This window comes from Molothrus ater, chromosome 21, assembly GCF_012460135.2.
Source record: "Molothrus ater isolate BHLD 08-10-18 breed brown headed cowbird chromosome 21, BPBGC_Mater_1.1, whole genome shotgun sequence".
In the NCBI taxonomy this organism is placed as follows: Eukaryota; Metazoa; Chordata; class Aves; order Passeriformes; family Icteridae; genus Molothrus; species Molothrus ater.
In genome coordinates, this window is record NC_050498.2 from 9,617,167 (window position 1) to 9,640,507 (window position 23,341).

Consider the following 23,341-nt stretch of genomic DNA (forward strand, 5'->3'; position numbering starts at 1 on the left):
TTGTTGCAAGTGTGAGCTTGTTGAGAAATTTTGGTGGAAATCCCAGGTGTCTTCACAGAATGTTTTGAGGAATTTTGTTTTTAAGAAATTTAGTTATTATGAGTACTTCTGTTTTGAGCTGCCAGGCTGATTTGATGTGTCCAGATCAGCATTCATGCCCACAGAAGAGCTGGAGCAAAGTCATGCTACTCCCAAAAATAGTCCCAACTGGTTTTTGTACCTTATATTTTACTTATAACATTCTCTCAAAAAGGAAATCCTAATGAAATTTTCAAGTCCTTTATTTTGAAAATTCCTTTTGCCTCTCATACTGTGTCTTTAAGAGACAAAAAGAATTGTGAAAACTTGTAAAACTCTGTCAAATTTTTTTATTTCCTATGAGAGTCTCAGAGAAGCAATTTTCTAATAGGTTTTGCTAAGAAGGGGAGGTATTTTACCTGTTTTGTGACAGCAAATCTGTTGTCCCAAAGGGTCAGTAACAACCACTTTTACACCTACCTGCTAAACACTACGAGCCTATAACACTTTTTGCAGAGTATATTCAGTGTACAGTTGTAGATCTGAGCTGTGGGTAAATGCAGCCTCCTTTCCTGCTGTCCCCTGTGAATGCAGGCAATGTCCCTTCCCCCAACGCCCCTCTGAAGAGGGTTCTGGCTTACACTGGCTGCTTCAGCCGCATGCAGACCATCAAGGAGATCCACGAGTACCTGTCCCAGAGGCTGCGCATCAAGGAGGAGGACATGCGCCTCTGGCTCTACAACAGCGAGGTAACCCTGCTCCTCTGCCTGCCCTGGGGCTTGGCTTCTGTTCTGTGTGCTCTTATTCCTCTCCAGAATCGACCAACTGCACATACACCGAGAAATGAAAGCGGCCAGAAAGGTCCTTTACAGTTAAAGGCTCTTGCTGTTTGTTTTTCAGAGGGTTTTGTGCTTTAATTCCCATTGGAGGTGAGAGGATCCTGAGAGTGTAGAGGATCCTTTCAGGAGATGTGGAGGATCCTGAGAGTGTAGAGGATCCTTTCAGGAGATGTGGAGGATCCTGAGAGTGTAGAGGATCCTTTCAGGAGATGTGGAGGATCCTGAGAGTGTAGAGGATCCTTTCAGGAGTGTGGAGGATCCTGAGAGTGTAGAGGATCCTTTCAGGAGATGTGGAGGATCCTGAGAGTGTAGAGGATCCTTTCAGGAGATGTGGAGGATCCTGAGAGTGTAGAGGATCCTTTCAGGAGATGTGGAGGATCCTGAGAGTGTAGGGATCCTTTCAGGAGATGTGGAGGATCCTGAGAGTGTAGAGGATCCTTTCAGGAGATGTGGAGGATCCTGAGAGTGTAGAGGATCCTTTCAGTAGATGTGGAGGATCCTTTCAGTAGATGTGAAGGATCCTCTACACTTTCAGGATCCTTTCAGTACCTGTAGAGGATCCTTTCAGTTCATGTAGATGATCCTTTCAGTACATATAGAGGATCCTTTCAGTTCATGTAGATGATCCTTTTAGTACATGCAGAGGATCCTCAGTTCATGTAGATGATCCTTTTAGTACATGCAGAGGATCCTCAGAGTGTACAGGATCCTTTCAGTTCATGCAGATGATCCTCAGTCCATGCAGAGGATCCTTTCAGTGCCTGTAGAGGATCCTCAGTTCATGTAGATGATCCTTTCAGTACATGCAGAGGATCCTCAGAGTGTACAGGATCCTTTCAGTCCATGCAGAGGATCCTCAGTCCTGCAGAGGATCCTCAGTTCCTGCAGAGGATCCTCAGTTCCTGCACAACTCTAATTCTATGATGTGTTTTCTTCTCCTGCAGAACTATCTCACTTTGCTGGACGATGAAGATCACAGACTGGAATACCTTAAAATCCAAGATGAGCAGCATTTAGTAATAGAAGGTATGAAAAGGATAATTGACTGTTCTTCTAAAAATAGAGGTTTGTAGAGGGAACCTGTGGGGAGGTGGTGGCAAAGCTAATTCAGGGAAGTTTGCATGTATTTTGTCACTGTTTTGAAATACTTTGTTGGTTTGCAACAACACAAAATAATAACGGTGGCTCATGAACTGATTTGTTCAGAGCTGGTGGATCTTTATTGAGAGTTAGAATAAGCACTGGAAAATTTGCTATTCAAGAGCAAAAGCAATCCCAAGGCTGCTTCCTGAAGATGCTACTGGTGTGGTTGGAGGGATGCCAGTGTTAGAATGAGTTCCAATAATGATTAGAAACATTGAAATGAAAACTAGCAAAAATAATAGCTAGAAGTAAGCACATTTCTAATCCCAAATATTAGAAAATTTTAATTAAACCTCTTCAGCTGTGTAAGCTCTCTGGAGTAAGTAACAATTTTTAAAAGCCCCTTTTCATGTCCTTTTCTAGTTCGAAACAAAGACATGAGCTGGCCAGAAGAGATGTCTTTTATAGCAAACAGCAGCAAAATTGACAGACACAAAGGTGAGTCTCTCACAGAGTCACTGGATTATGATGAGAAGAAAAATCCAAAAACCAGTTGAAATGTGAAACAATCCTTTTAAACACAAGTCCTGTTAACATTGGGTGAAGTCTTTTATGCTGCTTTGCTTGGCCTTTGTATGAACTTAAGTGCTGGAAATGTGGGAGGGTGGGATTTTTTGTTTATTCCCTTGGATTTTGTTAAAGCAAGGAATAATGAAGATTTTAACAAACAAACCCAGATTTTTCAGTACCATAATTACCTGTAAATATTCTGTATGGGTTGCACTGCTGTCTGTGGTGGATCAGATCAACAAAATCCTCAATTTCTGTGAGGCAGAGTTGAGAGAGAGCAGATATTTTAAACATCTGCTGCATCCAAGGAGTGTCATAACCGGGAGCAGGTTCCATTAAACTGCTTACTGGGACAAGATGCTGCTACAACATTCTGAATCTTCTCATCTGCACAACTGCTCCAATGATGGTTTTTTTGCTCAGTTCCTACTGAGAAGGGTGCTACAGGCCTGAGCAACCTGGGGAACACGTGCTTCATGAACTCCAGCATCCAGTGTGTCAGCAACACGCAGCCCCTGACCCGGTACTTCATCTCAGGGAGGCATCTCTACGAGCTGAACAGGTAATGCTGGGGGAGAGCAGTGGCACTTGGGCTGCTGGACATTTATTCAGGGCTGGCTGCCTCTGCAAGCTGCAATTCAGTGGGAAGGAACGATTTAAATTCAGTGTTAGCAGCTCTGCAGCAGATACTAGTGTAGAGGCATGGGAACACAACCTCTCGTTGCTGGGAGCAGGAAGCTTTTCTGCTTCCTCCTTCAGCTCCAGCCTTGAGCTGTGGGTACACTTGAGTCTGGTATTAATTCCTTTGTGATTTCCAGGACAAATCCCATAGGAATGAAAGGACACATGGCCAAGTGCTATGGGGATTTGGTGCAGGAGCTGTGGAGTGGCACCCAGAAGAACATAGCCCCCTTAAAGCTGAGGGTGAGTTTTTCTGGGGTGGAAAACAAGGATTTCATGGAAAAGCAGAAATCCAATGCGCTTTTTCCTGGTGTTACCTGTATTGCAGCAGTTTGGACACTCAGAGTTGTCCCTAGAAGGAGCCAGTGTTCATCAGACCTGGTGGAATTTGTGGTTGTAAAGGAGTTATGTGGTATGACACAAGTTGTGCCATGAGAAGTGGCTTTTATAGCCCTTTTTAGGTACAAAATGTGATGCATTTACCTGTAAATGAGCTTTTGTTCTGAAAGCAAAGGGGCTCCCTTCAGCTCTTGGCAATTGAATTTGTGTTCATTGACATATCTCATCTACAATCTAATATTTTGATTTATTTTTACATTTTTTACATGATATTAAATTTCTGCTGGTTTTTTTTTGTTTTTATAGTGGACAATAGCAAAATATGCTCCAAGATTTAATGGCTTTCAACAGCAAGACTCCCAGGAGCTTCTGGCTTTTCTCCTGGATGGGCTCCACGAGGACTTGAACAGAGTTCATGATAAGCCATATGTGGAGCTGAAGGACAGTGATGGGCGGCCAGACTGGGAGGTGGCAGCAGAGGTGGGGCTTCAATCTCTGCCTTTGGGGTTTTTGTGTGTTTTTTGTTTTCCTCACAGTACTAAGCTGAGAAATCATTGATGAGGCTGCCTTTGGGACTAGCACCTTTTGGATCTTGTCAGAGCTGTGATATACAGAGATAATTTCACCTTTGAGCTGAAAATTAGTTTTAATTGTTGTAATAAAATTATGAAGATGATACAACAGTTTTGAACAACTCAAAATTAAGGAGTATCAAAATATTTCAAGATGCCTGATGATCCCCTCAGAAATGTTAAATTGTCTCATACCTTGATTATTGTGTTGAGAACTTTACTGTGATTAAATAGCTCCTATTTATTAGAAATTAGGAAATAACTTTTGTTGAAATACTTTGACTCCCATAGGCCAATGAAACTTTGGAGACCAATGAAATAGTGTCCAGGTTCTAACTTGGTATTTTATTTTTTGTGCTTCATTTCAGGCCTGGGAAAACCATCTGAGAAGAAACAGATCCATTGTTGTAGATTTATTTCATGGGCAGCTGAAGTCACAAGTGAAATGTAAAACTTGTGGGCATATAAGTGTTAGGTTTGACCCTTTTAATTTTTTATCCTTGCCTTTGCCAATGGACAGCTACATGCACCTAGAAATTACAGGTGAGTGGTGTAAATGTGCCATTCCTCAAATAAAATCTCTATAAGTGGAACAGCTATAAAACATCAAATTTTGTTTGTGTTACCACTTATTTAGAATAATAGAGTAATTTTGATATAAGACTGCAAGAATTTCCATTGGAGCCCAGTTAAACCAAGATAAAACCTTTAGAAACAGAAAAGGAAGGCCCATTTTTAGTCTTGATTGAAGGATTTAATATAAAATCTTTTTAGAATGGAAATTTTGAGAACTTCCCTCTCTTGTGCAGGTTGTCCTAAATCTGCCCAGAGGAAAAACAGGGTCTGGGGGGGAAAACATAATATGGGTCATGAAGTGAGCTCTGAAGAAGCTGTGGATTGCTGGAAAAGGGGCAAAAGGAAAGATGATTAAAAAGTGAAACAAATTCTGAAACCATTTTTTACTACCTATGCAGCAAGAGATGTTTCTGACATTGCCTGCAGACCTTAAAAATTGACTGGGACAATGAAATAAATCATCTGTTCAAGTTGGGAAAGAATATTTTCCAATAAGTGGGGAGCTGTAATGTATTATTGTCATTAAAACCTGCCTGGGCTGCTGACCAGGGTGTTTCTTTTCCCCTTTAAAGTAATTAAATTAGATGGTACCACTCCTGTTCGATATGGGCTGAGATTGAACATGGATGAGAAGTACACAGGCTTGAAAAAGCAGCTGAGTGAACTCTGTGGCCTCAAACCAGAGCAGATTCTGCTTGCAGAGGTGCACAGCTCCAACATAAAGGTAAAAAGAAAAAAAGATTCATTATTGCTGCAACATGCTTTGGGTGCTTTTGTGGCTTCTTTGTTGTTTTTTTTTAACGTTTAAACTTTACTTACAAGAGCTGTGAAATAATTTAACTAAAAGTATGGTAAAAAATCAGCTTAGTTATGTCTCTAGATGAACTTTTATTTCATTCTTAAACAGTAATTTGGCTTACTGTAAATAGATTAAAATTGATTGCTGATGATATTTTTAGGGGAAAAAATGATCTTGAGGTGATAAATCTCAAGGTGCTGTGATGAGTTTAAACACTGTCAAGACATCAGGACCATAAGTAATGGCTGGCTGACAGTGTGTGGGGGTATTTCCAGGGGGATTTTTTTGCTGTAGATTAAAAATGCTTGAAATGAGGTGCTCTGGGTGTGATTAGAGAGCACTGGTAACTCCTGCAGAGGGCTTGGGCTCCTTTATTCTCCTGGAAAGGTGGAGGGAGGGAGGCAGGAGCTGATAAACGCAGCTTGCAGAAGAACAGAACACATTTTGGTCCCAGATGAAGGTGTCCAAGTGCCTGAGCAGCTTTCCCTCTCTCCTGAAGAACTTCCCCCAGGACAACCAGAAGGTCCGTCTGTCCGTCAGCGGCTTCCTGTGCGCGTTTGAGATCCCCATCCCAGGCTCCCCCACCTCAGCATCCAGCCCTGTGCAGACAGGTGAGACCAAACCCTGCTTGTCCTGCTCATTTGGGCTGCACACCGGGGAGAAGCTCAGCGCTGAAGTTCCTCATCAAGTGAGGATTACAGAGAGGAACGTGCGGGTTGTGCTTGGCGTCCACGCGGAGGGAAGGGATAAAAACCCTGCTCAGCTGTGGCTGCTGGGATCATTGATAATTAATTGATAATTGATCTGTCTGCCTGCAGAGACCTCCACTGGGCCATCAGCCAACGGAGCCCCCCCCATCCTGATGAACGGGGACATCCCCAAGCCAAGCCTCATTCCCAACGGGATGCCAAACACCGTGGTGCCATGTGGGACCGAGCGCAGCCCGCCCGGCTGGACCCTCAACGGCCACGTGCCCTCGCTGTGTGACAGCCCCTGCACAGGCTACATCATTGCAGTGCACAGGAAAATGGTCAGTGGCCTTGCACACTTGGCAAGACATTTGGAAAAAAGCAGATTTTCTTTAATGTCCACGTGATAATTGTACACGTTTGTGTGTGATGTGGTCAGATAACCTCGCCATCGTGTCATAAGATAGAAACGTTTTTCAAGCTGGTGATCGAAATTTGCAGTATTTAATATTGGAATTAGGGTCATTTAAATACAATTATTGATTAATTTTAATTGCCAAGGTCTGAAATAAGTCACAAGGCCAGCAATCCAGGTGATTATTGCACTGTGAGTTTATGCACCTTCACATCTGACTCCTCCCTTTGCTCCCACAGATGAGGACAGAGCTGTATTTTCTCTCATCTCAGAAGAACAGGCCCAGTCTCTTTGGGATGCCCTTGATTGTTCCCTGCACAGTTCACACACGGAAAAGGGACCTCTATGATGCTGTGTGGATCCAGGTTTCCAGGCTGGCCAGCCCCCTCCCTCCTCAGGAAGCCAGTAACCATGCACAGGACTGGTGAGTTGGGCACCCCAGCCTTGCCTCTGAGTTACACTACAGTGCCCCTTACACGTGCTTGCAAGATTGAAAATTGTGTTCATTTGCTTTCTCACAATAATGGCAGTAATTAAAATTAAATTCTTTTTAGTACAGTTAAATGTGGCTGCACTTAAATGTTGGCTGCATTCTTATCCAGTGACTGATAATTATTTATATCTGATGAATTTAAGCCATGGAAAGGCAGCTTTTAATAGTAAATTGTAACCAAAATCATCATTTTGAGGGTTTTCTTTAAGTAATCATAACAAGGCCAGTGAAGGGAGGTAATGGCAGTGAGAGTGCTGCAGTTTGATGTTGTGCTCTCCTCTGTTGCAGTGATGACAGCATGGGCTATCAGTACCCCTTCACCCTCAGGGTAGTTCAGAAGGATGGAAATTCTTGTGCTTGGTGTCCATGGTACAGGTAAATTGTCCTTTTTTCCATTTACAGCAGGGAATCACTCCAGCAGAAAGGTAATTTATGGTAATGGGTCTGTGGTACATGTCAGACTTCAGAGGTAATATCAAGCAATAAGAATCTGGAATGTAATTTCACCAGAACTCTCTCCAGGCAGACTTGCTCTGCAGCACAGCTTTTATGACTTGCAGAGCTGAAAGTTCTGCTGCCACAGAAACTTTAAATTAGGAGACAGAAATGAGATTTTCCACCACCTGTTAACCCCTTACAATATTCTGTGTCTGTGTGCAGCCTTGGATGTCCACAGACTTGCATGGTCTGGGGGGATTCACACAAACCCAAATTTTTAGATGTAATTCATCTACCCCTGTGAGTTCCTTGCCTTTTGAAGGGTGAGATCTAAAATGGGCAATGGGAAACACACCCTGGAAGGATGCTTGGAATTTCCCATAAACAAAGATTTGCTGATGAAAATGCCAGACCCCTGCTGGAAGGTATTGAGGCCACAAACTAATTTTTTTAAAAGTGTTTTATAGCTCTTAGAATTAGTTATCATAGTGAAAATAACTTGTGGAGATAGAGCAGTGGAGTTTTTTTGGGGTTGTAGCTGGGTTTGGTCGGCGCTGGATCATAATGGAATGGAAGGGACCTTAAAGATCATCCCCTTCCAACCCTTCCATGGGCAGGGACACCTTCCAGTGAATCATGTGCAGGCAGATGGTGGAGCTCACCCAGCTGCTTCCCCTTCTCACTCTGGTGAGGTTTTGCATTAAAAACACAAATAACCCTGAGCGTTGCTGCATGAAAATGTCTCACACTGAAGGCAAGGCCTGGAGCTTGGAGGGTGCAGAGGAGCCAAAACAGGAGCAGAACTGAACAAATGCAGAAGTGATTGGAGCCTGCACTGACCACAGCCAATTTGTGCTCCAGGTTCTGCCGTGGCTGTAGGATTGAGTGCTCAGAGGACAGGGCCTGTGTGGGCAATGCCTACATTGCTGTGGACTGGGACCCCACCGCGCTGCACCTGCGCTACCAGACCTCACAGGAACGGGTAAATGCCAGCAGGAGCCTTTGTTCTTTGGTAGCACCTCTGAAACATCACCCCTGCAGCCTTCTGGGCTGTGTGATGCTGCTTTTGTCCCTTCCTGTTCAACCAAAGGCAGCAATCGTGGGGCAGAGGATTCTGGAGAAATCGATGTCCTGATGTGAGACCTCTTATGGGGTCTAATGGTGTGGAAGGGAAGCTTTTAAAGAACCACAGCAGTGCATTTACTGTCTGTTGTGAATTGCTTTTAAGCTAGTCAAGATATAATAATAATATATTACATAATACATTACAAACTATCTTAATTTGATAAATTTTCTGTAACTATAAACAGTTATGCATAAGTAAGTAAACCTATTTCCTCACTAAGCCAACGAAACACATCTGAAGGTGAGCCTGTAGCTGGGTGAATCTGGAATAACTGTTCCAATTTGTGAGTTTTATCTATAAAGTTGTGCTTTATGGATAATTTATAAGCAGAGCCCAAGTATAAGAACAGTGAATTATTTTTATCTGCCTCTTCATAGCTGAAATGAAATCCCTGCTAAAACTTAACCACATCTCGTTTTTATCTTTAATTCTGAACAACCCAGCGAAGTTATTTGCGCTGCTGTGAGGAGAGCCCTCCTCTGAGCAGTGTGTGTTCCATTTCCAAGTCAGAGACAGTTTTCTCTCCCTTCAGATCGTGGAAGAACATGAAAGTGTTGAGCAAAGCCGCCGAGCCCAGGCAGAGCCCATCAACCTGGACAGCTGCCTGAGAGCCTTCACCAGCGAGGAGGAGCTGGGGGAGGATGAGATGTACTACTGCTCCAAGTGCAAGACCCACTGTCTGGCCACCAAAAAACTGGATCTCTGGAGACTTCCCCCTATTTTGGTAGGATCTTGTGTCGTTTTCCTCCTCAGCTGCAAACCCAAAGCACGTTGTTGCCAAATCTACCAAGTTGCTTTGCTCTGAATAAGATGATTTGCTTTGTTCTCAGGTGGGGCACTGACTGAGTTTGCAGGCAAATAAAGCAAACCTCAAATACTTTAGAATGTTTTTAGCTGCTGCCTTGCAGGAAATGGTGGTGGTTTGTGCTGCTCTGACAGCTCATGCTCAGATGGTGACAAGATCTCCTCTCTGGTTGTGGGACACCTGCAGTTCTTATTTTTCACATTTGGTAGCTTCTTCAAAACAGACAGTGCTGATCACCGAATTGAAGCCACCTTTGCCATCATTTCCACATGAAAATATTAGTTTCATATTTTACCAGCTCGATCCCAAAATCCAAACTGTCACACAGAGCATGATTTTTACTAGCTTGGAATAAAATGTGTATGTTTTGGGAAAAGCTCTCTTTGAACAATAAAATTACTCACTGGGATGTCATTGCCCCCCTTTAATAATTTTCTCTACACGTTTCCCCTTAGATCATTCACCTGAAAAGATTTCAGTTTGTTAACGGCCGCTGGATAAAATCCCAGAAAATTGTTAAATTTCCCAGAGAAAACTTTGACCCAAGTGCCTTTTTGGTACAAAGGGATCCCAGTCATTTCCAAAGGAAGCAGCTCACCCTGCAGGTCGAGAGCCTTCCTGAAGCACGGCCTGGCCAAGGGGACAGCAGGAAAGCAGATGTGCAGAGCACAGGCACAGCAGGAGAAGGGGACACACTGAACAGGAGTCCATCCTCCCTAAACACTTCTGTCCTCAATAATGTCAAAGGTAGGGTGTGATTGGGGAAAATTCCACTCTGTGCTGGAGGGGAAAAATGTTATGTACAAATTGTAAATGTTTGGGGGGTTTTTTTTGCCAAAGCACTACACTTGGAAATGTTCCATAGTGAAGCTTTAGCATAAAAAATGAAAGAAAATTTAAGAAGTTGCTCAGTGACAACAGATATTGGTACTTATGTAAGTGGGCTGGAGTTAGTGAGGCATGTGCTTCTGCATAAAAGAATTTAATTTCAGTTTTCAGGTATGCACAAAGATGGGGTTTTATTTCTATATATTACTCATGAGCTGCAGTGAAACAGTGGGGTTTAATGTTTGGTTATTCAAAAAAAAAAATCACTTTAAAAAGAAATCTGAACTGTGTTTGTACTCATCTCAGTAATCTCTGTGCTTTCTGTCCTAGCATCTCCATCCTTGGGGAGGAAAAGTGGAACCAGCTGCCCCTCAAGTAAAAACAGCAGCCCCAACAGCAGCCCAAGGACTTTGGGGAGAGGCAAAGGGCGCCTGCGGCTGCCCCAGCTGGGGAAAAACAAACTGTCCAGCAGCAAGGAAAACCTGGCTGCAAGCAGGGAGAACGGTGCTGAGCACGAGCAGGGCGATGCCCTGACCAAAGGACAGGCTCTGGGGGGCAGCCAGAGCGAGCTGTACCCCGGGCAGGACGGCGAGGGGGCTCTGGCCAACGGGTACCTGTGGGAGCAGAGCTCGCTCAGCAACGGGCAGGGCGAGAACCACAGCGAGGACGACACCGCCGACGACCAAAGAGACAGAGACGACGTCTGGGTCAACCCCATCTACAACCTATATGCAATCTCAGTAGGTGGCTGCTTCTCCTGGGCACACTGCTCTAAGCAAATGCCTTTGTTGGGTTTGTGCCAGCACAGGGATCTGTAGGGAAGGAGGACAAAAGTCAGCGCCGTAAAGTCGCTGTGAAACTGGGGAGGAATGATGTGCCTGCTAATTGGTTCTGCTTGTGTGTGTAAAGTTAGTCAGCTCCAGCTGATGTCATGATGGCTCACTCACAGATAATGAACAACAGATATTGGGAATCGTTTATTGGATGTTTGATCCAGGATTTCTTTTCTTCTTCGTTTTCCTCAGTGCCATTCAGGAATTATGGGAGGGGGTCATTACGTCACTTATGCCAAAAACCCGAACAACAAGTGGTACTGCTACAATGACAGCAGCTGCAAGGTAAAGCACTTCTTTTCCTCATTATTTCACATCGTTATTCTAATTATTTCTAATTATTTTTGCCTTCATTAACCAGAGCTGAATAAATTTAGAATCGGAAATTCTAGCTAAAGAAATTTTAGAATCACAGAATGGTTTGGATTGGAAGGAACCTTAAAGTTCATCCCATTCCACTCCTCTGCCATGGGCAAGGACACCTTCCCCTAACTCAAGCATTTGTGGAGAGCTGCTGTTTGAAATCAGGAGCATCTCCAAAGCTGCACCAGATAAATATTAAAATTATTAGCTGAAATTGTAGGTGAGGTTTTTTCCAAGGTAACATCTGTTCATCAGCTGCTCCCACAGTTAAGGGAAGATGCTTGTTTTGTACAAAGATGTAAAAATGACTAAGAATGGAAAGCCAGGAATATATTTCCATGATGGCAGCAGTTTGTATTCAATGGGTGAATAACTCAGCTCTGACACTTCTAAGTATTTGCATTCATCACTATAAAACTGTCAGAGTTCCCAAGTAATTCATGGAGCGAGATAACAAAGAGGGCAGACAGCACACGGGATTCCTCCTGTTGCACCCAGTTAAAAACACCCTTTTAGGGGCAGCAGAGAGTGTTTGAAGTGCAGCAGTTATGCCATGGGGTTTCTGTGGGTGTTTTCCCTGTGTCAGGAGTTGCACCCGGACGAGATCGACACGGACTCTGCCTACATTCTGTTCTACGAGCAGCAGGGGGTGGACTATGCCCAGTTCCTGCCCAAGATCGATGGCAAGAAGATGGCAGACACGAGCAGCATGGACGAGGACTTCGAGTCCGACTACAAGAAGTACTGTGTGCTGCAGTGAGCCTGAGCTCCTGGGCTGGGGGAGGAACCCTGGCGTGTGCCCCCGCGGAGGCCCTGGCTGAGCCAGAGAGCAGCTCGTGGTTGTCATCGTCCCCTGTGAGCTGAAAGCACAAAAAGAGCCCCTGGTTAAGCAGTTAATATCCAGTAGTATTGTTTTGTTCTGTTTTCTCACTACATGCTCGAAACGTTTCTGATGTTGGACATCTGAGACTGCCACTGGCCTTTAAATCCAATGGTTTGAGAAAAGCCAACTAGGACCAAATAAGAGCTAAATTAAACATCCAAATAAGAGCTAAACAGAGTAGTGTAGAGTTTACCAACTGTTCTAACACCCCCCGAGGCTCTGGTTAGGTTTAAGGTAACGGGGAAAAACAATTTCTAGTGTTGTCTTTGGACAACATGATATTGCTACCTCCTTTTTCCTGCAGTTTTATTGCATTTTATTGGCAAAACAGGGAAGGCAAGAGAAGGAAAAGTGCACAAATGGAAACCAATTATTGCCATAGGGAAGAGAAATTTCCAGTTTTGCCACCACTAATGTGTGTCAGTTGCTTTCTTTCTGTATGTTGGGAGCACAACCAAATCATCATTTGAGAAGAGATTAATTTCTACACTTGAATGGTTTATTATACTTGTGTTTTCTCCACGTGTTGGCTGTGCAGATCAACATGTTTCAGGAATGGCTTTTCTGCCTGAAGAGTGCTGGCTCAAACTTTTTTGAGCTGCCTCAAGAAGAAGCTTCAGGTTGGAGAGAGTAGTTGTGATTACACTCACGGTGTCTTAAAATGTGCACATTGCACAGAACGTTCCCAGCTTTTGGAAGGAGAGATGCTTGAGCTTATGTTTCATGACTGGTGTTGCTTTTGAAATTTGCACTTTTGAAAATGCATCTGATTCAATTGAAACCCACGTTTGTTTGGTTTTGTTGTTGTTGTTGTAAGGGCTCTGGAGTGAATGGCTGTGAGTACCCACTGTGTATTTCAAGGGAAGAAGCTGTGGCTGTCAGGTAGCTGTCGTAGCATTCATAGATGGAGGGGTTTTTTTTGTTGGTTTCCTAACTCAGTTTCTTGTTTTCAAAATTTGAATGCCTTTTCAAATTATCTTTTGTTTGTTGGTTTGTTATACCAGGTTATGCAAATAGTTGCAATTAAACCAGACTTGCTTTCCATGCCCTTGCAACATGCTCTGTAATTCAAGGGGCTTCTTGCATGAAGGGAAGTGTGACTGAGTCTTAGCAGAGACTGGAAAAAAAGAGAGTTGGTTTTTTTTGAGCAGGCATTTCTTTAAACATTTTCAGTGTTAAATTGTTTGCATATCTGAATGAAGATAAAATTTTCACTCTCTTGGCCTTTTGTTCTTCAGCTGAGCTTAAGCAGCTTATTAATTTTGTCATGCATCATCTTCCCAGTTCTCTAGATTTTTGTACCTTCGCTAACAAAACTGTTACTCACGTGGTTCTCTGCCATTAATGTTTGGATTCATTTTGGGGTGTTTGACAAGAATGCCAAACCTTCAGCAGTTTATCACTTCCAGGAGGATCTGGGGTTTGTCCATGGCAGAAATGCTATCAGCTGGTCTGGCTCAGGCAGAGCCCTGCCAGCCGTGGAGGTTGTGCCTCTTTGGGGACAGCAGATCTGCTCCAAAATGAGTCTTGTCTTACCTGTCAGGTGTTGCTCCTTATCCTCTATGGTCTTTTATCTTGAAAGTGGTCTGAACATTGAGCCTAAAGAGAAGCAAACATGACTAGTGAATTTCTAGGTTAGAAGCTTTTTCAACGCCCACTTGTCTACTCCTCCCTCCGCAAACTCCATGAAAAGTGAAAGATTTTCAACTGATTTACTTTAAAATGTTTTATTTAAGCAGGTAGCACAATCTACTAATGTTATTTGATCTTCTGTGTTTGTTACATTGGTTGTAATTAATTTTTTAAATTAAATTAATTCAAGAATTAGTAGTAAATTTATTAAGTTAACTATTAACTACATTCACTTTGTAAATTATTGTATAAAACTTATTGACAATGCACTGACTTTAGAAAGATGTTAATGTACATAAATACCTTGTAAATAAAATAGTGTTGATGTACTGGAATATGAGCTGTATTAAAACAAAGGTATTGGTAATTGTATATGGAGTGAACCTGTTTATCTGTAACTATATTATTCAAACAAATTAAATACTGTGGATGCAGATGAAGTGTCACTTCTTGTCAGATAATTTTTAATAACTGTTTTCCTGCTTTGAAGTGTCCGTGCTGCTTCTATAAAGCTTAAATGCCTCGTCAATCCAAAAGCTGAAGCATGGGCGTGCATCCAGCAATTCTTTGCATCTTCTTCATTGTTTACCAAAGGTAACTTGGATATTTTGTTGATGATAATAACACTTATTACTTGAAAACAATCCATGGCAGCAGCGAAGTGATCCCTCAGGTACAGGAAGGCTTTGCTCTGGTGTCTTTGGACAGGATGTGCAGGTACCTGACGTGCAGTCCTGGTGCCTGAGGTGTCCCTGGGCAGACAGGGGTGGGAGAGCCCTGGTGCCCTCCCAGCCCTGGTGCCCTCCCAGCCCTGCTGCCCTCCCAGCCCTGGTGCCCTCCCAGCCCCACTGCCCTCCCAGCCCCGGTGCCCTCCCAGCCCCGGTGCCCTCCCAGCCCTGGTGCCCTCCCAGCCCCGCTGCCCTCCCAGCCCCGCTGCCCTCCCAGCCCCGCTGCCCTCCCAGCCCCGCTGCCCTCCCAGCCCTGCTGCCCTCCCAGCCCTGCTGCCCTCCCAGCCCTGGTGCCCTCCTGGCCCTGCTGCCCTCCCAGCCCCACTGCACTCCCAGCCCTGGTGCCCTCCCAGCCCTGCTGCACCCCCGGCCCCGCTGCCCTCCCAGCCCCGCTGCCCTCCCAGCCCCGCTGCCCTCCCGGCCCTGCTTTTCCCCAAGCAGGAAGTGGCTCTGGTTGAGCTGGCAACCAGACCAAAGTCTGCACAGAGCTGATGTCAGGAGCACGCATCACCTGGCTTCTTGAGCTGGAAATGAACCATTGTTCTTTTTTTACAGCCCTTGAAGATGCTCAGTGGGTATTTACCCAAGGATTAGCACGCAGCAGCATCCCCAGAGTGTGTCTGGAAGTGAAGCCATCTGTGGCTGGGCTGGCAGGGTTGGTGCAGCACTGGGTGGTGACACTTTCCTGGTGATAACTCAGAGCACTGGTCATTCTTACTGGGTGTGGTCACCCCACGGCCTCACTGGGGTCACTTGGGCATTTTCAAGGTTGAAGATTTAATTTCAGTATAAAGAAGTTCCTGTCATGAATTTTCCTCTGTTACTTTGAGGTATTGAAAGGGGAATTTAAAAGGATGAGAATCCCTAATTACTGAGGATGTTCATATGTGCCGCTGTCAGTGGTAAAGCTTTTATTGATTTCAGTGCAGCAGGGGCCATTGAAGAGATGAAGGTGTCACATCCCTGCCCAAGCTGCAGCCATGTGCTGCTGCTGAACCCCTCTGACTTCCCAGGTCAGAGCTGTGCAGGTGTTGCAGAAGTGAGCAGAGCCCCTTTTGTGAGGTGGGAGCAGAGGGAAATGGGCTCTGCTGGGCTTTCCCTGCTCCTTTTGTGTGTGGGGGGTGCTGGAAGCACCTGTCCTGCTTTTGGGGTGGCTCAGCCAGAATTCTGCAAACCTGGGGTGGCTTTTGGTGCTTGTGCTGGGAGGGAGGGGAAGGACACAGCAGGGACAGCCCCTCTTGTGCCAAACCCTCTTATTCCCCCCAGAGAGAGGGGAGGGATGGATGCACCAGCCCTGCAGGGCCCTGCTGTCCACAGGAGTGACCACAGGAGTGACCACTGTCCCTTCCCCTCCCTGAATCCCAAACCCAAAGGCATTTTCCATCCTGACCCAAGTGATGGATCTGTTCTGGAGCTGCTGTTCCAGCCCTGCTCCCTGTCCTCCCCTGGGCAGGCACAGGAGGCTCTATCCCTGCTTTTCCCTGTATCTAAATATCAAAATATCCCAGATTTATCAGTGATCATGTCCTGAGAACGTGCTGGGCTCCAGGCACAGCCTCTGGCCTGGGGCCCAGAGCATCCACGTAGATATTAATTATATTAATTATGCCTTTTGTTACCCTTTTTCCCTCAGGTCCAGTAAATTGAAGCCAGAAGTGAGTAAAATGCAGTCATCCATGCTTGCTGATTTATCGTTTCAGGAAAATAAAAACCTGTCAGGAGCTGGGGAGATTTTGCCTTTTGTTTGGGACAAGCCTCTGGCTTCCTCGATCGTGTGTAAAAGATTTCCTGTTTGTGAAAATGAAAAGCAATGTTTGATAAGGTCCCTTCAGCAAAATGAGTCACAAAGGAGAAGATAGATTAAGGATGCTTCTAGATTTGACAGAAATTAAATTTCACTGGGAGTTGTGAGCATAGAAAACCAATGAGGAAAACTTGTGGCAAAATACAGGTTTTATTTATATTTGGAGTCATTTCAGACACACCTGAAGACTGAACCTCACCCAACTTTTACCAGTGCATTTAAAACTCGTGATGAGAGCACAGAGATGTCCCCAGGTGGGTCACAAGCTGCTTTGGGTGGTCAGAGTTCATGCACTTCCCTCCCCTGCAAAAAAAAAATAAACAGCAGCAGATGCTTCAGAGCCTTGGTCAGAGTGTTTGTGAGAGCTGGCCATGCAGCACTCCCTGTACTCTGATATGTTTTATCTCACTGCTGCTGAAATTTTTTTCGCCATTAGTTTTTTATTGGGTGCAAAGTCCAAATGAAGTGGCTGGGAGAGCTGTGGTGTGTGATGACTTTTGGATTTTGGAAACAGTGTCTCTAAACAGCTGGGAACATTCCCAGTGTTGTTTCTCAGCTCTGTGTGAGGTTAAAATCCTCTTCTTTTCCCTGATCCTGAACAGGGGAAGCACAGGGAGCTCCTGAGGCCCTTACCAAGGTATTTTGCATAGAGCTATTAAATCCCATGTATTTCCTGACTCTTCTCCAGCTTCTTATTCCCTCAAAGTACCTTGCAAATTACATTGTCTTTACACCATGAATTTGAGAGGTTTTGGTCAAACTGAGGTAGAAGAAAGGAACTAAACCAACAAATAGGTGGTGGATTATATGTTATAATGTTATTATATGTTATTGGAGTCAATGAAAAGGTTTGAGGCAACAGGTTTGGCTCAGTCTTTGCATCCCACAGAGGTTTGTCCAGGAATTGCTGTATCTCTGGGGAATCTGGTTTAAATTTTGCTGAAATGTGATACAGAAAGTAGAGTTTAGGTTAAATCTCCTGTGTGTTTAGCATGCCATGAAATTGTGCCTTCACCTAACGCAGCATTTTGTTGGGGAAAATATTTATGTGTCTTATAAATAAACCTTGGTATCCCAAGGAGAAGCTGCAGGAAAGCTGGAGTGTGGGTGTTGGTTGGGAGCTGGAGAAAACAAAGGGAAGCTGCTGCTGCTGCTGCTGCTGCAGGGCCAGAAAAAGGAGCCAACACCAGCACTGGCAAATCAAACCCCTTACAAATGGTGTTTGTACTGTGATGTTTGGAGTAGGGAGACAATGCAAGGAACAGGGTGATTACAGAGCTCAGCCCGGACATTGTGAGGCAGGTCCCTCCTCCAGGGCTCGGTGACAGGGTGACAGCTGTCCCCTGCTGCCTGGGGAGGGCACAGCACATCAGGGGCTTATCCAGAGCAGCTGGGGCTGCCCCTGCATCCCTGGCAGTGCCCAAAGCCAGGCTGGACAGGGCTGGGAGCAGCCTGGGATGGTGGAAGGTGTCCCTGCCATGGCAAGGGTGGGATGAGGATGTTTCCTGTCCCTTCCAACCCAAACCATCCTGGGATTCCAAGGGAGGGAGGAATGGCTCAGCAATGGGGCAGGACGATCATACCCCAATGTGATGCAGACTCAAATATTTAGGAACCCTTGGCAGGAGCAGAGCCATTAAATGTGGGCTGTGATGATGTCCCTCAGCTCAGCACTGTCAGGGCACAGCCCCAGCTGAAACCAGCCCGGGGGAATTGCAGAGATCGGGGCTGAGCTGGCTGCACTTGGAGCTCCGGGCTCAGCAGTTCATGCAGGGATGATTTCAACCACAGCTCAGTGCTGAGGTTTGTGCTGAGAGCCCCCAGCAAGCAGAACTGAAAGGTGGGTGAATTTTTATTCCGTGGTGCTTTCCTTCTGATATGGAATAAAAACCCTTTAAATCAAAGCCACTCCTGTTGTACCCAAACACTGCTTGAAGGGCAGGGAAGGATTCCACTCAGGAATTCCACCCAGGAAGGCCCTGGAGCTGCACACGGGCTGTGAGCTCGTGTTTGGGACCTTGCTCAGGAGTTAACATGTTGGAAATGTTTGCTTGCCATGTGGCTGTGCCTTTTTATCTGCAGGTTTGATTATATAAATGTTCCTGTTTAAGAGACACACGCTAGGGAATAAATCTCTGGGCCCACAGACTCTTTGAGCACAGGCAGCCCCAGCATTTAACTGGTAACAAAGAGAGTTGGAGTGGAAGCTTTTTGATAAAGAGTTGGCAGCAAATCAGAGGAGCAGCTTGGCCACGAGATGTGAGCAAGGATGTCACACTGGGTGTTTAAACTTCTTACCTTTCCTTCCAATTCCTTTTTTTTTTTTTTCTTTAAGTGATTATGAATGAATTATAAGAGGGATGGTGATTGTTTTCAGTGTGTACGTGTTCAGATAATGGCTCAGTTAAAAAAGACATTAACTTTGGGTTTTAACATAATCCAGAGATCTGGCTGCTCTAACTGCAGTTTAAGTAGTAAGAATTAAGAGTGGCCTGAAGAATGATCAGCTTTTAGCACGAAATCTCTTGTTTAACTGATTTAACTGGGCCCAAACCTCTGGCTCTAATTTGAGGTTTTCTTCCATGAGGGTGGCAGGTGCTGCCACTCAGCAAAAGCCAAGTGGAGTGTGAGGAAGGGCAGAGTTCAAATAAACAAAATACACTGAGGGATGACTAAAGGGAGGTAAAGGGGGATAGAACACAGATGTGAATTTCCCCTCTGAGTATCTTCCCCTGCCTTTGGCTGCTGGGCTTTGATGTGGCAGAGCACAAAGAGACTCCTCCTGTACCTGAGCTCTGTGTTCCAGGCAGAGCCCAGCCAGGTTATAAATCTGTAACGTTGCACTTCACCTTTTGTGTCTTGCTTAATGACCTTTTAAAAATAAATGCAGGATGGCTGAGGGGAACAGGATCAGTGGTGGAAAAGCTGACACGTCCGCAACCTGAGCTCTGATCCCTCTGATTGCTGCAGCCCATTAAACAAAACTTCTTTTGCTTTGTGCTTTAAAGAAAAAAAAAATAAAAGAGGGAAAAGGGGGACAGGGAAGGGTTTTCTTAGCTGGGTTCTCTGTCTTAAAATGCAGCTGGAAAGTGCTTTACTGGGGAAGTGCTGCATGGAGTTACCTGCCTAAAGAACAAGGGTGCAGTCACACAAATACCAAAATATATTCTATCTGCTATTTCATTTTCATGGAAAGCTGCTGTTTTAAGGTGCTTCTGCCCCTTTGGAAGTGTCATCCTTCATTTCTCTTGCATAAAAATGACCATTTAAGATCTTCATCAGGCTCTTGTTCTGTTTCCCACAGTACTAAATTTAATATGCACAGCTATAATATGAATAAATGTCTGATAACACTTACTCAAATCCTTGAAAATGTAAGTTATCCCTGAGGAATATCTTTCCATAAAATGTCCTCCACTTGAATGAAAGGAAAACTGCAGTTTCCCACCATTCCAGACCGGGACAATAATTTATTTTGGTGATGATTATAGTGGATATTTTTGATTCATGTGTACAATAGTAAAACGGACACTATTTTCTTTTATTTGTGTATTTTACTTAAAATAAAAGATTACTCCAAAGGAAGGCATTTGAGGAAGACTGCTTGCAGAGAGGGGCCAGGTTTATTTTGGCTGGCTGTGCTGTCCTGTCAGCTGGACAACAACCTGCACCATTCCCAGTCCTTCAACCCCTCTCAGCTGCCTTTGGCACAATAATTTCCCTGCTGGCCGATGCTGACAATCCTTTGCAAGCTGTACCAAAAACTCCCCAGCAATTTTACTGCTTAGGATTCCCCAAATCCTTTTGGAACACCAAACTCCCAGTGTGTTGTGGGCAGGTCCCTTGTATGATCTTTAATTTCTGCAGTTGTGCTGTGCCCTGTCTGGGATTTTACTTCTTTTGGTAGGACCCTAATTAAATTTTTCTTTCAGAATATTGCTGTTTCCACCTAATCTTTTGCAGTTTCCTCCCGTGCCTGGTTTTTCCCTGGCTGTGCATTCCAGTCTGTGCTGCAGCCCTGGTTTGCTCCTATGAGCAGCTGAGATTTTGCAGTCCTTGGTGGGGATTCTTTTTTAAACAAAAGGGAAAAAAAAGGAGTAAAGGATGGGAGGAGAGGAAATTAATTCCATCTTTATATCTTGCTGGTTTTCTTCTGTAAAGAACCGAGCTCTGTGAGGGGGTGCCGGATCCCTGTGTCCATGAGGGAACTCCTCCTGTGCTTTCGCCTCTGTCCCGAGGCTGAATCCTTGCCGAGCTCTGCTCAGCAGCACACAGGCAGGATTTTGGTGTGTGACAAACTCTACCTGAGGCATTTGCAAACTTCACCTGAGGCATTTGTGAACTTTTTACCTGAGGCATTTGGAAATCGCAGCCTGGGCGCTGCCCGCGGTCCCACCGGGCCTTCCCTGCCTCAGCCCCGCGGCTGCCGCGGGAATTGCACCGGATTTTAAAGGGTGATCGCAGTGTTTGTGCTTTAAGAGCTTTAATGGCCTTTTTTTTTTTTTTTTTTTTTTTTTAGAATAAATCCATCGGGTTCCGTCACATGTGCGCTCATATCTGTGGGATCATAAACCCCAACATCCCGTTTATGGCCTGGCACTGCCATATGAACAAAGGGACAGCAGGAACCCGGCCCAGGGGGGTGAGGTGACACCAGAGTCCTTTTGCAGTGCTTGATAAGACACTGGGCTCCTGCCAATCAAAAAAAAAAAAAAAAGTTTAAAATGGTTATAAAACCCTTGGAGGAAATGGAGCCTTGGCAATTTTTCTTCTTTTCTGTGGGTTGAACTCTCTCCATGCTCCTGGATCTGTCCCAGCTCCCAGTGCCCAAAATGTCTGAGCTGAACCAAGGATTGGGAGCCCTGAAATTCCCTGAGGAGATGGAAATCAGAGGTGAATCCTCCCCAAAATGTCTGAGCTGTACCAAGGGTTTGGAGCCCTGGAATTCCCTGGGGAGGTGGAAATGAGACGTGAATCCTCCTCTCCTCAGGTGTGTTTGGCAGGAAGGGAACGTGGGGCATCCTCAGTCACAGAGGGTCTCGGCTTCACAGAGAAGCTTCAGCACCTCCACAGCTGAGGTGCTTTTTTGTCTTTAACCTGCTCTTTTAAGACTTAAATTCCTTTTATTTTCCTCAGGGAGGTCACTGCTCTCTACCATGATTATTCTTATTTTTCCCAGTGGCTGCTGGGCTCCAGGACATGAGCCATTGTGTTTTAATGCCTGTAAGAAAAGCATTTTGTGTAAAGCTGAGAGCTCTGTGTACCACAAACTCCAATGACTGGAGGCTTACAAAGATACTGCACTCTTGATAGGGATTGTCTATGATTTATCTGGAGTTTAATCTCGACATCAGCACAATCAGCAAAATGTAAAACTTCTCAGCCGTTCTTTCTCTCTCATAAATTCTTCATAACCACCCCCAATCTGCAAACTCATCCATCAAGATCTCTCAGTGCTGGGAACAAGGAGCAGCCCTGGTGGGGAGGGGAAGGGTGGTGACATGCTAAAGGTGATTCCACTCGGTGGAAACCAATGCGTTTTTGTGAAGCAATAAAAAGGAAGGGCAGGGAAATGTTTAGATGGCTTGGAGTGGATTATGGGGAAACAAAAGTCGTCAAAACAGTGTCAGCTGTTTGGGTTTTCTTTTACATCAAATTGTATTTGAGTTCTGGATGTCTAAATCACTTCAGAAGATATTAATAGGTAAAAGGTAATAAAATAACCCAAATTGATCACCATCTTATACCCTTTATGATATAACTTTAAATGCAAATTGCACTCAACTGCAAGAAGGGAAATAATGTGCCAAAGGCATTTCAATTAATTGCTGTAGTTAATTACACTCATAATTTTACTTGTGTGACTAATTATAATCAGCTTTTAGTGGTGTATATGGATTTATTTCTGATACTGAAAGCCCCAAACAGCAGGTTATTTTTAGGAAATGCATTTAAACCTTGTAATGAAAACTGCATGTTCCCATTCTCAGCAGTTGTCTTGAAGGAGCTGTGTCTGCTCAGGAGGAGTTTGGAGGAGATCAGGAAGGAAAAAAGTCCTGGCTGGGGTCACTGTGGGCCTGCTGTGCCTCCAGCTGGGGTTTCATTGCCTTTTTCCACAGGTACACATAATTTACCAGCAAATCCTACATTTCCTTTCTTTAAAAATCCAATTTACATATGATTTTCTCCCACACAAAGCATTTTCCACAGCTACCTCAGTTCCCAGGTAATTTGTTTTTCTGTCATTGCAGAGTTCATAAATCCCATCTCATTTTAGTGCTTTGTGGAAGAAAATCACCAAGTCCACTTTTAACTCTATCAAAAAGAGCCTCCTATCTCCAAAAGTTATGATTTTTCATGGAATCATTTATAGAATAATAGAACCATTTAAGCTGGAAGAGACCTTTAAGATCATCGAGTCCAGCTGTGATTTTTGGGGTGCTGCTCCTGTGCAATGGGATCCCTGTCCCTGGAGCAGAGGGGGTTGATGTTACACTTGGTATTTATTAAACTCCACACTTCTTAAACTTTAAAACCAGCCTGGGAAGTTTGATAGGCTTCTCTGTATGCTTTTTTTTCTTTTTTTTTTCTTTTCTTTTCTTTTTTTTTTTTTTTACTACAGGTGGATTAATGGATTTTTTACGTGGATTTGCTGTGTGACATCTTTTTAATGGGAGGGTGCTGGCAAGGGCTGTTTTCCCTGTGGAATCCATATCTGGCTGGGCAAGGAAGGCAAGGATGAAGGAAAAACCTTTGTCCTTCTCTCCCAGCAGTCACAGAAAACTAATTTTATCCAGACAAGTTAATTTTGAGCTGGTGTTTTGTCA

At 44.5% G+C, this 23,341-nt stretch overlaps 1 protein-coding gene across 2 annotated transcripts in view; it reads left to right on the forward strand.

Moving 5' to 3' along the window:
• Positions 1 to 14,428, forward strand: part of USP32 (ubiquitin specific peptidase 32) — a 64,391-nt gene extending 49,963 nt beyond the window's left edge. For both annotated transcript variants that reach the window (XM_036395013.2, XM_036395014.2), the window contains exons 17-34: positions 613 to 767; positions 1,802 to 1,883; positions 2,364 to 2,438; positions 2,934 to 3,072; positions 3,329 to 3,434; positions 3,837 to 4,010; positions 4,471 to 4,645; positions 5,251 to 5,402; positions 5,977 to 6,088; positions 6,296 to 6,507; positions 6,821 to 7,005; positions 7,363 to 7,449; positions 8,374 to 8,494; positions 9,171 to 9,362; positions 9,899 to 10,190; positions 10,602 to 11,011; positions 11,297 to 11,389; positions 12,054 to 14,428. In XM_036395013.2, the coding sequence (XP_036250906.1) occupies positions 613 to 767; positions 1,802 to 1,883; positions 2,364 to 2,438; positions 2,934 to 3,072; positions 3,329 to 3,434; positions 3,837 to 4,010; positions 4,471 to 4,645; positions 5,251 to 5,402; positions 5,977 to 6,088; positions 6,296 to 6,507; positions 6,821 to 7,005; positions 7,363 to 7,449; positions 8,374 to 8,494; positions 9,171 to 9,362; positions 9,899 to 10,190; positions 10,602 to 11,011; positions 11,297 to 11,389; positions 12,054 to 12,227 (2,936 nt within the window). In that variant the 3' untranslated portion in view covers positions 12,228 to 14,428. The remainder of the gene's footprint in view (positions 1 to 612; positions 768 to 1,801; positions 1,884 to 2,363; positions 2,439 to 2,933; positions 3,073 to 3,328; positions 3,435 to 3,836; positions 4,011 to 4,470; positions 4,646 to 5,250; positions 5,403 to 5,976; positions 6,089 to 6,295; positions 6,508 to 6,820; positions 7,006 to 7,362; positions 7,450 to 8,373; positions 8,495 to 9,170; positions 9,363 to 9,898; positions 10,191 to 10,601; positions 11,012 to 11,296; positions 11,390 to 12,053) is intronic.
• The last annotated feature ends 8,913 nt before the right edge of the window (positions 14,429 to 23,341 follow it).